Source organism: Ornithorhynchus anatinus, chromosome X1, assembly GCF_004115215.2.
Source record: "Ornithorhynchus anatinus isolate Pmale09 chromosome X1, mOrnAna1.pri.v4, whole genome shotgun sequence".
Classification (NCBI taxonomy): Eukaryota; Metazoa; Chordata; class Mammalia; order Monotremata; family Ornithorhynchidae; genus Ornithorhynchus; species Ornithorhynchus anatinus.
The window spans coordinates 106481344-106493817 of NC_041749.1; the positions used below are offsets into that span (position 1 = coordinate 106481344).

The window sequence follows — 12474 nt, forward strand, 5'->3', positions numbered from 1 at the left end:
ACCTCAAACTTAATATGTATAAAACAGAACTCCTTATCTTCCCACCGAAACCCTAGCCTTCCCTAGAATCGAGAATATCCAGCCCCAGCCCTCAAAATGGGATCTCCACTTCCTGCTCATTCCCTGGACTGGGTTTGCATACACGCAAACTCACATAAGCGCCCCACCCCCACCCCCAACACACACACTCCCCTCTACCATACCCACTGGCAGGGCTGTAGGGGCATCCCTGTTCAGCCCCCCACCCCCACCTTCCCCATCCTCATTCCCAGGCGTTGGCTCAGCTGGGGTTGGGAGCTGGTATGACCCATTCAAACTGATGGTCTTCTTAGTCTCTGGTATCCACAGCAAGAAGAGGACAGAAAGCCGCTGTGAAAGCCTCTCTCTCACTCTAGATTTCCCAACCTCTCCACACCAGTTCACTAAAGAGGAGAAACTGGTACCCAAAAAAGAAAAATTAAAGGAATTGGGGATGGCTTATCCCAGACAAGAGAAGGCTGAGAGTGTGTGGAGTGGAAGAATGGCAGTCTTAGGATTTGAAGCCTCTGAAGAGACCTCCTGAGAATGGGGTATGCCGACCTAGTGCTTTCCTAGTGCTTTCAGAACGTAGCATTGCCTAGTGGAAAGAGCCAGGGCCTGGGAGTCAGAGGACCTTGGTTCTAATCCCGGCTCCACCGCTTACCTGCTGTGTGACCTTGGACAAGTCACTTAACTTCTTTGTGCCTCAGTTCTCTCATCTGCAAAATGGGGATTCAATACTAGTGCTCCCTCCTACTTAGAATGTGACCCCTATGTGGGACCTGATTTTGTATCTATCCCAGTGCCAAGTAAAGTGCTTAGCACATAGTAAGTGCTTAATACCACAATTATTATTATTATTATTATTCCAGAGTTGAGCAAAAGGAAACAGGTTTAGATTAGACCTAAGGAAGAACTTCATGATGATGATGTTGGTATTTGTTAAGTGCTTAGTGTGCCAGGCCAGGATCATCAGGATGGACATAGTCCCTATCCCACATCTGGGGTGGGAGAGAATAGACCCTCAAAAGGAGACCAGGGAGGCTGCGATGTCTCCATTTCTAGGGATCTTTAAAGCAAGAGCAGATGTCAATCTGTCCCTCTAGACTGTAAGCTCGTTATGGGCGGGGAACGTGTCTGCTATTGGATTGTACTCTACCAAGCACTTAGTAGCAGTGTGGCTTAGTGGAAAGAGCACAGGGTTGGGAATCAGAGGACACGGGTTCTAATCCTGACTCCGACCCTTGTCTGCTGTGTGACCTTAGGTAAGTCACTTCACTTCTCTGTGCCTCAGTTACCTCATCTGTAAAATGGGGATTAAGACTGTGAGCCCCACATGGGACAACCTGGTTACCTTGTATCTACCCCAGCGCTTAGAACAGTGCTTGACGCATAGTAAGTGCTTAACAAATACCGTAATTATTATTATGCTCCGCACATAGTGAGCACTCCATAAATACCACTGATTGGTTCATTGAGTGAGGGCACTCCTTCTGGGAAGTCGACTGGACCAGATTTCCTCCCAGGGGTCCATGGAGTTCTCAAAGCCCTCTGCTTTAACAAAAGGGGAGTAGTCAGCAGTCACCGTGAACATTCAAGAAGGGAGCATCAGCTGTACACACACAGTGGCACTGGAGGGACCTTGGCTGGTTGAAAGTTCATCCTCTAGGAAACGGAAGGGGGGAAGAGGAGGAAGGGGGGACGGGGTCTCCAGACTCCATAGCTGGAGGCAAGCATCACCAAGGATCCAGGTGTTTCTTACAAAGGAGGTTCTTTATTTCTTATGTTCAAATAACACCACTTCACATTAGACTGTGGGCCCATCGCCTGGGGCTGGGGTGGGAACCACAGCAGGGTCACTGTGCAGTATCTGGGGGCTTTCAACTGGCCCACCCCCGCTTGGGGAAAAGAGAATTCCAGGGTGGGGGCAGCCAAGAGCCCAGAGAGATGGTTCGGGGAGACAGGCCCCCACCCCCAACCCACGGCTGTTCCCCTTTGGAAACATTTAAGTCACTTTAGATTTTTCAGACTTTGGTCAAAAGTGGCGGGTGGAGAGAGGGCGGCGGGGAGGAAACCCAGGTTCTGGAACCCCAAGCCCACCATGCCCCCATTGAGTTTTCACCCATGTCCTAGGGGGCATCAGGTGCCACCCCACAGGGCAATAACCAGTGGCAAGTATTTCTTCTTGGTCCCTACAGTTCCCCCTCCCCCGATCCCCATTAAAAAAGATTAAAAAAAAAAAAAAAGTCCAACGCTTTCACTGATGGCAGATATGCCACAGACTGAGCTCGGCCGGAAGAGAAGCTGAAGTGGGAAACCCAACTGTAGACAGGAAGTTTTCGCCACGCCAGGACCTTGCCTGACACTTCCCCTGCACCAGCCAGCGGGGACAAAACTGTCCGGGGCCTAAGGTGGAGGCGGCCAGGAAAGAGGAGAAATTTTTGTATTTTAGAAGGAAGGCTGTTGATGCTGCTTCCCCCACCCATACACACCCACACCCGACCATCAGAAGCTCCCAAGACTGGTTTACCCAACCTCGGGAACCTCCGAGGAGAGAAAACAAAGAAACCAAAGGATGGAGAGATTGACAGTGCTGATGCTCGTAACAAGATGGGGTGTGGCGCTGGGGGCGGGGGGGAGGGGGCTTAATACCCCTCCTCCTGTTGATAGTAGTGGTACTCAGGGGTCTCAGAGCTGGGGCCGGGACTGAGGCCGGCCCCGTCGCCCACCACCCCTCCTTGGGGACAGTACTTGGGATCGTAGATTTGCCTCCCCAGGCCAAACACCTGCCCGCTCTGATTGGCTCCCTGGTTGTAACCCATCTGCAGGGACATAGACGTGTTGTCGCACTTGTCCGTGCCCAGCTTGGTGTCGTAGATGTGTCGCCGGGTGCCCGGTGCCGTCATGCCCACCTGGAAGCACGGGGAACAGATTCATTCATTCATTCATTCACGGGTGGCTCTGGCTGGGGATCGAGGGGTGACCTCTGCCCCTCCAACCCCAAGGTCCCTAACCTCCTGGCTCTCCCTCCTTCCCACCTTTGCTCAGAGAGAAGAGATGAGGCTGGGAGCATCTAATCTCACTGGCAACAGCCATCCCCCCTACCCTCGCCCTGTTCGGCTTTCTCTCGGGACGGGGAGAGGACCCCTTCCAGTGCCCGGCCGGGCTCACCCACCTGGCTGGCGCACTTGTTGGTGCCCATCTGGAGGCTGATGGTGGAGTGGTCCATAGGTGCCAGGATCTGGTTCTTGGGATCATAGAGGTGCCTCCGAGTGCCATAGGCCGTCATGCCCGATTGGCTGGCGCACTTGTTGGTGCCCATCTGTGGCCAGGATGGAGGAGAGAGTGGGGGCGGGGAGGGGGATTCTCATGGAGAGGGGCTGGGCGCTGCCCTGGTCCCCACCTCTCACAACCCAAACCCTACCCCTCTTCCCTAGCCCCTCCACGATCCCCCCAATCAGTCCAGCCAGCAGAGGCAGCATTGCTAGGGTAGGAGAAGGAGTGGTCCATGTCCTCTAGACCCTAACGAGCAGGGAACGTGTCAGCTAATTCTGTTGTACTGTACTCTCCCAAGAGCTTAGTACAAGTGCACTGCACTGAGTAAGTGCTCAATAAATATCATTGATTGACTGATTGATCTCCTTCTTCCTCCTTCCTGTTGCCGACAGTCCCAATGTTCGGGACTTAGGAGAATCAGGTGGCAGTATGGTCTAGGGGAAAGAGCCTGGTTCTGGAAAGTGGAAGACCTGGGTTCTCTACAACTGGCCTGCTGGATGTCCTTGAGCAAGTCAGTTTTTCTTAGGCCTCAGATTCCTCCTTTGTCATAGGGGAAATCATCATGTCCTAAGGCTAACATGAGATCACCGAGGCGAAAGTTCTCTGGGGAAATGAAAGCGCGGTATGGAACTCAAGGGATTCTTACATGCCATCAGGAATCTGAGTTAGCCAGGTTCCTGGCTTAACAGGCTGAGGGGTTGGGGGGTGGGGGGTGTTGGACTCTGGGCAGCCACCCCGGGCCCCTCTCCTTCGGCAGGCCCTGCACCCATCCTTCCCATCCAAGCCCGGCACCCGTCCTTCCCATCCAGGCCCGGCACCCGTCTTTCCTGTCCTGTACCTGCAGCCCGATAACGCACTGCCCCGCTTTCATCTTGGTGTCATCAAAATTCCGCTCCTGCTTCTCTGAGTACTTGACGCCGATGTCTACGCCGCTCTGCAGGCCCTTGGTCTTGGCCTAGGATGGTGGTGGAGGAGTGAGCCATGTGGGAGTCAGGGAGAGGACCGACCCTCCCTGAGGTTGGGGGGCAGGTGGCTGGGGCCCCCCACCTGCTCTGGGTAGTGCAGGGAAGTGGGAATTCATTAGATGGGGCTGGAGTTCAGAGTCAGGCCACAGAGGCTCCACTGCCCTCACCTGGACCCCTGGCATCTTTTGCCCTACCCTGCCCAGCCGAGCAAACTCGCTCCCAGTCCTCCACACTTGGTCACGCTCAAGTCCTTCCCCCTATCAGGAATGCCCTCCCCTGCCCTATTTTCCAAACTGCACCTTTCTCTAGGAACCCTTCCCAGATTTCTCATCTGATTTTACAGTCCATCAGATCTCTCCAGCTCCTCCAGCCCAGATGTCTGCCTTTGTGACTATGCAGGTGCCTACGTCGATATCCTCTGGGCTTGTGTGTGGCTCTGTCACTGCAGCTTTGTGTTCGTGACTAGCTCCATCTTGCCCCCTCAGAGGAAGGGGGTTCAGGGTCTGCTCCTCCTTTCATCCCCCCACGATCCAGTGCCCAGCTCACCCACTTCTCCTAAACTGCGGCGCTGCATTCTTGAAAAACCCCGGGTTAAAGAAAACTCACGCTGTAATACTCCTGGTGTCTGATGCCATACGCCCGTACACGGGTGCATGTGCAAAAGCCATTTCTTGCAACACTACTGTTAAACGTTTTTATGTCTGCCTCCTCCGTTACACCGCAAGTTCCTTGTGGGCACGGGGACGTATCTGTGCTTCCGAGGGCTTCATAGGGTGCGGTGCACTCAGAAAGCACTAAGTAAATACCATTACAAATACAGCTCCTGCCCCGCACCGTCCGGTATCCCAACAGGTACGTGACGTCGGACGGATGTCCCCTAATTCCTTTGCAACGTGTCAGTCGAAACGTCTGATGAAAACCCGCATTCGGGCAGGACCAGATGTGCTGCAAGGCACGTACGTGTGCGTGAGGGTGCAGGTCCTCTGTTTCCCTCACCAGACCATCAGGCCCTCTGTTCCTCTCCCTAACCCCCCACCTCCACCAGTGCCTCCTCCAGGGCTCAGCATCGAGTGGTAACTGGCTGAAATGCAACTTCCCCTCCCTGTCCCACCGCCGCCTCCCCCCGACCCCAGCAGGCCCTCACCTTCCCCGCCAGTGCCAGGAGGGAGACCTGGACCTGGGTCATGTTCCCGCTCTCAAACAAGTCGTTAGCTTCAAAGAGGTCCACGGGGTTCATGCCGTAGCTCACCATGGCCTTGATGAAGTTGGACAGGTTCTCCAGCTGTGGGGAAGAGGGCGGGTGGAAACAGGAACGGGATGGGCATCAGTGAGGTAGGTCCCCCGGACTGGGTCCGTCCCCTGGCCTGCCCTTCCCTCCCCTCCAGTCGCGCACTGTTCTTGGACAGGCGCTTTCCAGGCTCTGTACCTTGGCCGCCCCGCTCTAAGCCCAGCCCGACTTCCCTGGGGAAGCTGTTTGGAGAGTCCCCGTGGTGGCAGGTGGGGGAAAGGGACTAGAGTAGCCCCCTCACCCCACCTCCAATCCCCCATCCCCACACGGACACTTTGAGAGTCCTGCCCATCCCAGGGCTCACCTGATGCCAATTCTGCTGCGAGCGGTTGATTTTGGGGACCGAGCCAGGTTGCAGCTTATTCATGAGGCTGCCGGAGTGGGGGAGAGAGAGGGACCCCGGGTGTCAGTCCCAGGGCGGGGGGGTGGCTCGGGGCGTACCCTCCCCCCGCCCCTGAGCATCATGCCATGGACACTCCCGGTCCACGGGAGATTCAGGGTCCACTCAAGGGCAAGAGGAGACGTGGTCTCTCTGCTCGGGGCCTCTCCCAGGGTTCCCGCTCCTCCCACCCTCACCTACTCACGTGCACAGAACAATCCCATCTTTGAGCCCCTTCTGGAAGTCGGGGCCAATGGTGAGTCCGGTGAGACCCTCGATCCAGCCCCTCAGCTCCGCCTCCATCTGTGGGTCATACTTGGACAGGAGCTGGGGAGAAAGAGCCAGTCAGGAAACCAGCAGGGTGGTGGGGCTGGGGGCGGCAGGGAGGGAGGGAGGTAAGCTGAGCCCCGCTTCTCGGCCCAGGCTGGTGTCACTCGGCTCCAGATGGGCCCGCCTCCTCTATCCCCCGCTTGCTTGCAACTCCCCTGTTGAGGCAGTGGTGACTCTGGAAGCAGGCCGGAGGAGGGCCTAGGATACGATGCTCCCCGGGGCCAGAACTAGAAGCCAAGGATCTTGGGCCACCATAGGGCTGAGGGTAAGAGCTTTGAAACCATGCTGGGGACCGGTCAGTGGCTGGGGCAAATTTGGGGTGAGATGGGGGAGAGGGTCGATGGCGGTTTTGTCCAGCTTACTGAGGGGGAGGGACGGGAAGGAAATACGGCTCAAGAAAGCGCGGCTCTCTCGAAACCCCCCTTCTCCTCTTCCACTCTACACAGCAGCACGCTGATGTGGGTGGGCTGGGTTACGTAACTGGCTCCCACTTCCTGATCCTCACACAAAAGCCAAAGGCACAGGAAAGCAACACCTGACCCTCAGGTAGCCCTGATCCCCAGAGAGACAAAGCCACTGAGATGTCAGCCTCAACCCGATACCCTCTACCCCCTTCGGTGTCTTGGGGAGAGAGAGTGGATTATGGGGGAGTGGTGGAATGGGAGCGAGGAGGGGACAGTCCTGGCTTCTCGGTACAGAATGCCACCACCATGCCACACCTCTGCAGGTGTGGCAGGAATCACGGCACCACACCTGGTAGGTGGAGAGGGGAGGGAGCAGAGGACAGGCGGACGGAGACCCTGTCCGTCCTTCTGGCCGTGACCCAGGAGGATCCAAGCTGCAATGTGGGGCCAGCTTTCCCACCCCACCTGGTGGAAGGAACCAGATCCAAATCCCTGGGTTGGCCTTGGATTTGGGCTAGGACTCATCTGACTTTAGGCAGCAGGAAGGAACGGGGTGGGGCGGGGTGGGGAAGCGGATAATTCCTTATCCAGACCCTGGGCTGCCCCTCCGTGACCCATCTGGCCCGGGGTGTGTGTCGGGGGTGGGGTCCCAAACCCCACCCATCCCTAGAAACAGCTGCATTCTAGGGCCTGGTGAGAGAGTGCAAAGCAGCCCCTCTCTGAGTTGGGAATGTGAAGGACCATGGCGGGGCAGGGAGGAGGAATGTGGGGCTGTTTGGGTTGGACTCTGGAAAGGTGTCAACTGACAGCTGGGTCCTAACTCCTGGGACGCCCCCCTCCCCCCCCCATCCCACCCGCAGCCGGTCTCTCTCACTGCCGGCAGCTGGGGACGATCCCAGCCGCTGAAGAAGAGAACTGAGGAATACGGGATGCCCGCCCTTGGTCCCTCTTGTTCCCACCGTTGCCAGGCCGCCCTCCCACAACCCGTCGATGCCATGGGGTGGGAGCTGGTGGGCCCCGGTTCTGAGTCGGGAGAGGGCGGCCAGATGCTGGAGTAGGTTACCCAGATCCCCCTCTCTCCTCCCCGCCCATCCCCAGCCGTCACCACCAGGGGGTCGGCCCCGTCCCACCCCCCCACCCCCCACCGCCCGCCTCAGCAGATTCCTCCGTCACCGCGAAATGCCAGGAATGTGCCGGCTGTTTGCTCTTTAAATCAAGACCAGCTGTTCCCAGAGGTTTAAACCCCAGCGCCAGACAGGCGGTGAAAAGAGGGGTCCCCGGCTCCAAGCCTCCAGGATTGGAGGAGGAGGCTGAGAGCTAGGCCAGGGGCAGGAAGAGACCCGCTTCTCGATAGAGGAGATGCCCACCAGGCAGCCCAGGGAAGTTCCTCAGATGTAACTTCATCTCATTCCCACTGAGGCACGTAGGCTGGTGAGGGCAGGGGGCACGGGGGCCACCTGGCGAGTGGGGGGTTGGCAGGTCTCAGGCAGAGCTCGATCTGGAGAAGGGGGCGGCATGTAGCTGCCTCCAACCCGCCAGGGGCACCTGATTCCAGCCCAGCCCTGGCCCGGAGCCCTCCTACGTGAACTGGCCTGGGGAAGGCCAGAGCTGGTACCTTCACAGGCCAAGGGCAATTCGGGCCGATCTCAGGTTTGGGCAGGTAGGACTTTGCCTGCCTGAAAGTGTCCAGTTCAGCTCAGGAGCCGAGAGGGGTTTGGGGGTGGGGTGGTGGGCGGGGAGGGGAGAGAGAAGAAGAAGCTAGGCAGGCTGGCACCGGTTCCATGTCCTGCAGCAGATAAGGCTAACGAGGGAGAAGGGGGCAGTCAGAAGAAAGATTTCTGACTTAGGATGGGAGCATGTGGGGCCTGGTGGATTAGAGATGATCCTGAGAGAGAGTCCACCCAGTCCTGGATCTTGGCCTTCGGAGGAAGAGCCAGGGCGTGGGCACACTCCCTGGTTCAAGGGGTGTGTGGGGAGACTAAGCGGGGAGAGGAGGGTAAAGAAGGGAGGCAGGGCACTTTGTCCTAAAGATTCCCTCCACCCCTCTGTGCCCGGGACACCTCCCAAGGTTGCCAACACAGGCTGGCCAGGGGCAGCATGTCTGGGCAAGTGGGCAGACTCCTCCAACTGGCTCGGCAGGAGCAGCGAGCGAGCGTGTAGGTCTTCGCCACACGTTGCCACATCTCCCCGTGGCCCCGTCGGCGGCCCCCGCCCCCGGTGCCATTCCCCGGGTCGGAAGTGGAGGGAGGGTGGTCCGGTCAAGGTCTCTCCTTCTGGCCCCGATCTCCTTACCGGAGGCCTAGGGGGAGTGAGGCAGTGGCGGTGCCCCTGACGGAGGGCTGGGAGGTCCGGGGCGGTGCCCTCCGATTCGGGGAACGCCATGGCAGCAGGAGCAGTGGGGCAGGGAGATACCACGGGCGTGGTGGGAAGGGACTGGATCTCCCCGGTGGGGGGAAGGGGGGAGGGGCGCGGGTTGGTGGAAATCACTTACCCACGGTCCAAGACGGGGTGGGGTCTCGGAATTGCGTTGGGGGGAGGTGACTGGCACCAGCTCCCTCCCAGCTGGGACCTCTCAGAAACAACCGCTCCCTTCCAACCCGGCCCCGATCCTCGGGGTGGAGTCTCTCTCCAGCGCCGGGGCCCCTTTCGTCGGGGGGGAGGGCCGGCCCTCGCCAGGTCCATCAAGCCCACCTGCCCCGGCCTCCCTCGCTGCTCCCCAAATGGGCTCCGGGCCGGTGACAATCGCCCCCCGCCCCCTCCCTGACCGCGGCAGGAAGGACGGTCTCTCCTGTCCTCTCCCCGACCAAAACCAAAAGCGAATCCTAAAGCAGAAGTCTCACCTTCGGGGTGCCGAAGGGCAGGGCGGCGCCCAGAGGGGGTGGGGGTCGTGAGGAAGTTCAGAGGGAGGCGGGGGGGAAGGCCCCCCCGTCTCTCCCGGACCTCAACCCCAAGGGGCGGTGGGGGTGGAAGGCAGGGCGGTGTGGGGCTCAATCGATCCGAGTGAATGAAAGGAAAGGGGGGAGGCGCAGAGGGGCCCCCTTGGCTTCCAACCCCCTGGCTTCGACGCCCCCCACTCACTCACCCTGTTCTTGACCTCGGCGCTGAGGCCGTAGGACGGCCCCTTGTTGAACTGCGTGCAACTCATGACCGGAACGGAGCGGAAGGGAACGGGGCCGAGCTTGGGCTAGACTGAAGCGGGGCCGGACGCGGGCGGGACGGAGCCGGTCGGAGGAGCCCCCGCCGCCCGCTCCCCTCTTGAGTTTGGGCCCCGGGCCCCGCCCCGCCTCGCCGCTGATTGGCCGGGAGTGGAAATGACCTTATAAGGCCCGAAAGCGCCAAATTCCTGCGGGGTGGGAGCTTCCTCAGCACCCCTCTCCCGCCCCTTCGCCCCGGGACTGGAGCCGCGAGCCCCCCGCCCCGTCTCCCAGCCTCTGGGTCTAGACGGGCTTCCGCCCGTCCCATCCGAAGCCCGGGCCCCCGACGGCCCCGTTCGTTCATTCGATCGCATTTCCTGAGCGCTTCCTACGTGCAGAGCACTGGACTAAGCGCTTGGACTGGATAGAGACCATCCCGTCTAATCGCGGGAGACGGACGGACCAAAACAAGACCACATCATCGTGACTCACTGGAAAGAGCCTGGGCTTCGGAGTCAGAGGTCATGGGTTCGACTCCCGGCTCTGCCACTTGTCAGCTGTGTCACTGTGGGCAAGTCACTTCACTTCTCCGGGCCTCGGTTACCTCATCTGTAAAATGGGGGTTGACTGTGAGCCTCGCGTGGGACAACCTGATTACCCTGTGTCTACCCCGGCGCTTAGAACGGTGCTCTGCACATAGTAAGCGCTTAACAGATACCAACATTATTATAAATAGAATCGAGGGGAGGGACACCTCATCGGCCAAATAAATAGGGTAATAACATATATACAATAATAATAATGTTGGTATCTGTTAAGCGCTTACCACGTGCAGAGCGCCGTTCTAAGCGCTGGGGTGTACAGGGTCATCAGGTTGTCCCACACGAGGCCCACAGTCTTCATCCCCATTTTACAGATGAGGGAACTGAAGCACAGAGAAGTGAAGTGACTTGCCCACAGTCACACGGCTGACAAGTGGCAGAGCCGGGATTCGAACCCATGACCTCCGACTCCCAAGCCCGGGCTCTTTCCTATACAATTGAGCACAGTGCTGAGGGGAGGGGGAGGAGCAGAGGGAAAGGGGGCTTAGCGGGGGGGAAGGGGGAAGGGGGAGGAGCAGAGGGTGGAGGAGGAGCGGAGAGGGAGCAGAGGGCGCAGAGGGAAAAGGGGTAGCTCAGTCTGGGGCCCCAGAGACGCGGGTCACAAATACACAGAGACAGAAACACTGGCGGATTAAACATTGCCAGAGAAAGGGACTGAGATTACACACAGATAAACATCCTCGCACAGGTTCCGTACACGGCTAGGCGTTCTCGTCTGCCTGTTAGATGGAGACCTAGAGCCTGTGAGCTCGTCGGGGGTAGGGACTGTCACCGTTTGTTGTTGCATTGTGTGGATTGTCACTGTTTGTTGCTGTACTGTTCTCTCCCAAGAGTTCAGTACAGTGCTCTGCGCCCGGTAAGCGCTTAATAAATACAATTGAATGAATGAATGGAGGCACACAGACGTGTGAAGACACAGACGGATGCACAGAGGCGCAGAAATAATAACAATAATAATGGCATTCGTTTAAGGGCTTAGCCTTCTGAGGGCTGGGGTTATTTGGATTGTACACAGTCCAAGATAATCGGGTTGATGACGGCATTTGTTAAACGCTTACTACGTGCGACGCACTGTTCTAAGCGCTAGGGAGGATACAAGGTGATTAGGTTGTCCCACTTGGCGCTCACAGTCTTAATCCCCATTTTACAGATGAGGTAACTGAGGCCCAGAGAATAATAATAATAATGGCATTTGTTAAGCGCTTACTATGTGCAGAGCACTGTTCTAAGCACTGGGGTAGATACAGGGTAATCAGATTGTCCCATGTGAGGCTCACAGACAGTCTTCATCCCCATTTTACAGATGAGGTAACTGAGGCACAGAGAAGTGAAGGGACTTGTCCAAAGTCACACAGCTGATAAGGGGCAGAGTTGGCATTAGAACCCACGATCTCTGACTCCCAAGCCTGGGCTCTTTCCACCGAGCCATACAGTCCCTCTCCTACACAGGACTCAGAGTCTTAATCCCCATTGTACAGGTGCAGGAGCTGAGACACAGAGAAGTCAAGTGACTTGCCCAAGGTCACAAATCAGACAAGTGGCAGAGTTAGGATTAGAACCCAAAACCTTCTGACTCCCAGGCCCGTGCTCTATCCACTTGGCCACGCTGCCCTCCCGCAAAGTGAAACTACAGTCACATGTACAGACTACATGCACACTGAGACCCAGAGACACAACACACAGATTACCCATTTGTATACATCATCATCATCATCATCAATATTTATGAACACCTACAGTATGCAGTTCTGTACTTGGCAACATACAATAACAGTACAAGACAAGGATCCTGCCCTCAGGGATCTTATAATTTAATGGGGGAAACAAGCAAGCGGACTACATGCGCACAAGTGGATACAAGAGGGAAAACACAGATACAATCACTAACAACGAAAGTTAGAATTCATGAAAAAATAAGTGAAATAAATTTAAGTGAGAGTAATTGATGAGGTGGCATGACCAGGGAGGTGGGGATTAATCAGGGGATGCCTCTTGGAGGAGGTCTTGATTTAGAAGGATTTTGAGGATGGGGAGGGAAGTGATTTGGAGGATTTGAGGAAGACTGAGTGCCAGTAGCA

At 57.3% G+C, this 12474-nt stretch overlaps 1 protein-coding gene across 1 annotated transcript; it reads right to left on the reverse strand.

Moving 5' to 3' along the window:
* Window positions 1-1772: 1772 nt before the first annotated feature.
* Window positions 1773-9913, reverse strand: CNN2 (calponin 2). The gene is made up of 7 exons (XM_029052172.2): window positions 9743-9913; window positions 6132-6253; window positions 5852-5918; window positions 5404-5541; window positions 4133-4249; window positions 3194-3340; window positions 1773-2930 (listed from the first exon to the last, which is right to left on the reverse strand). Exons 1-7 carry the CDS (start codon window positions 9803-9805, stop codon window positions 2664-2666), a joined length of 921 nt encoding a protein of 306 aa, XP_028908005.1. The 5' UTR covers window positions 9806-9913; the 3' UTR covers window positions 1773-2663.
* Between the last annotated feature and the right edge of the window lie 2561 nt (window positions 9914-12474).

Coding starts and splice junctions, on each gene's coding strand:
- CNN2 (XM_029052172.2), bottom strand. CDS start 9,805: ATGAGTTGCACGCAGTTCAACAAGGGGCCGTCCTACGGCCTCAGCGCC. Junction 5,919..6,131: donor GATGGGATTGTTCTGTGCAC/GTGAGTAGGTGA, acceptor CCACTCCGGCAG/CCTCATGAATAAGCTGCAAC. Junction 5,542..5,851: donor CGCAGCAGAATTGGCATCAG/GTGAGCCCTGGG, acceptor TCTTCCCCACAG/CTGGAGAACCTGTCCAACTT.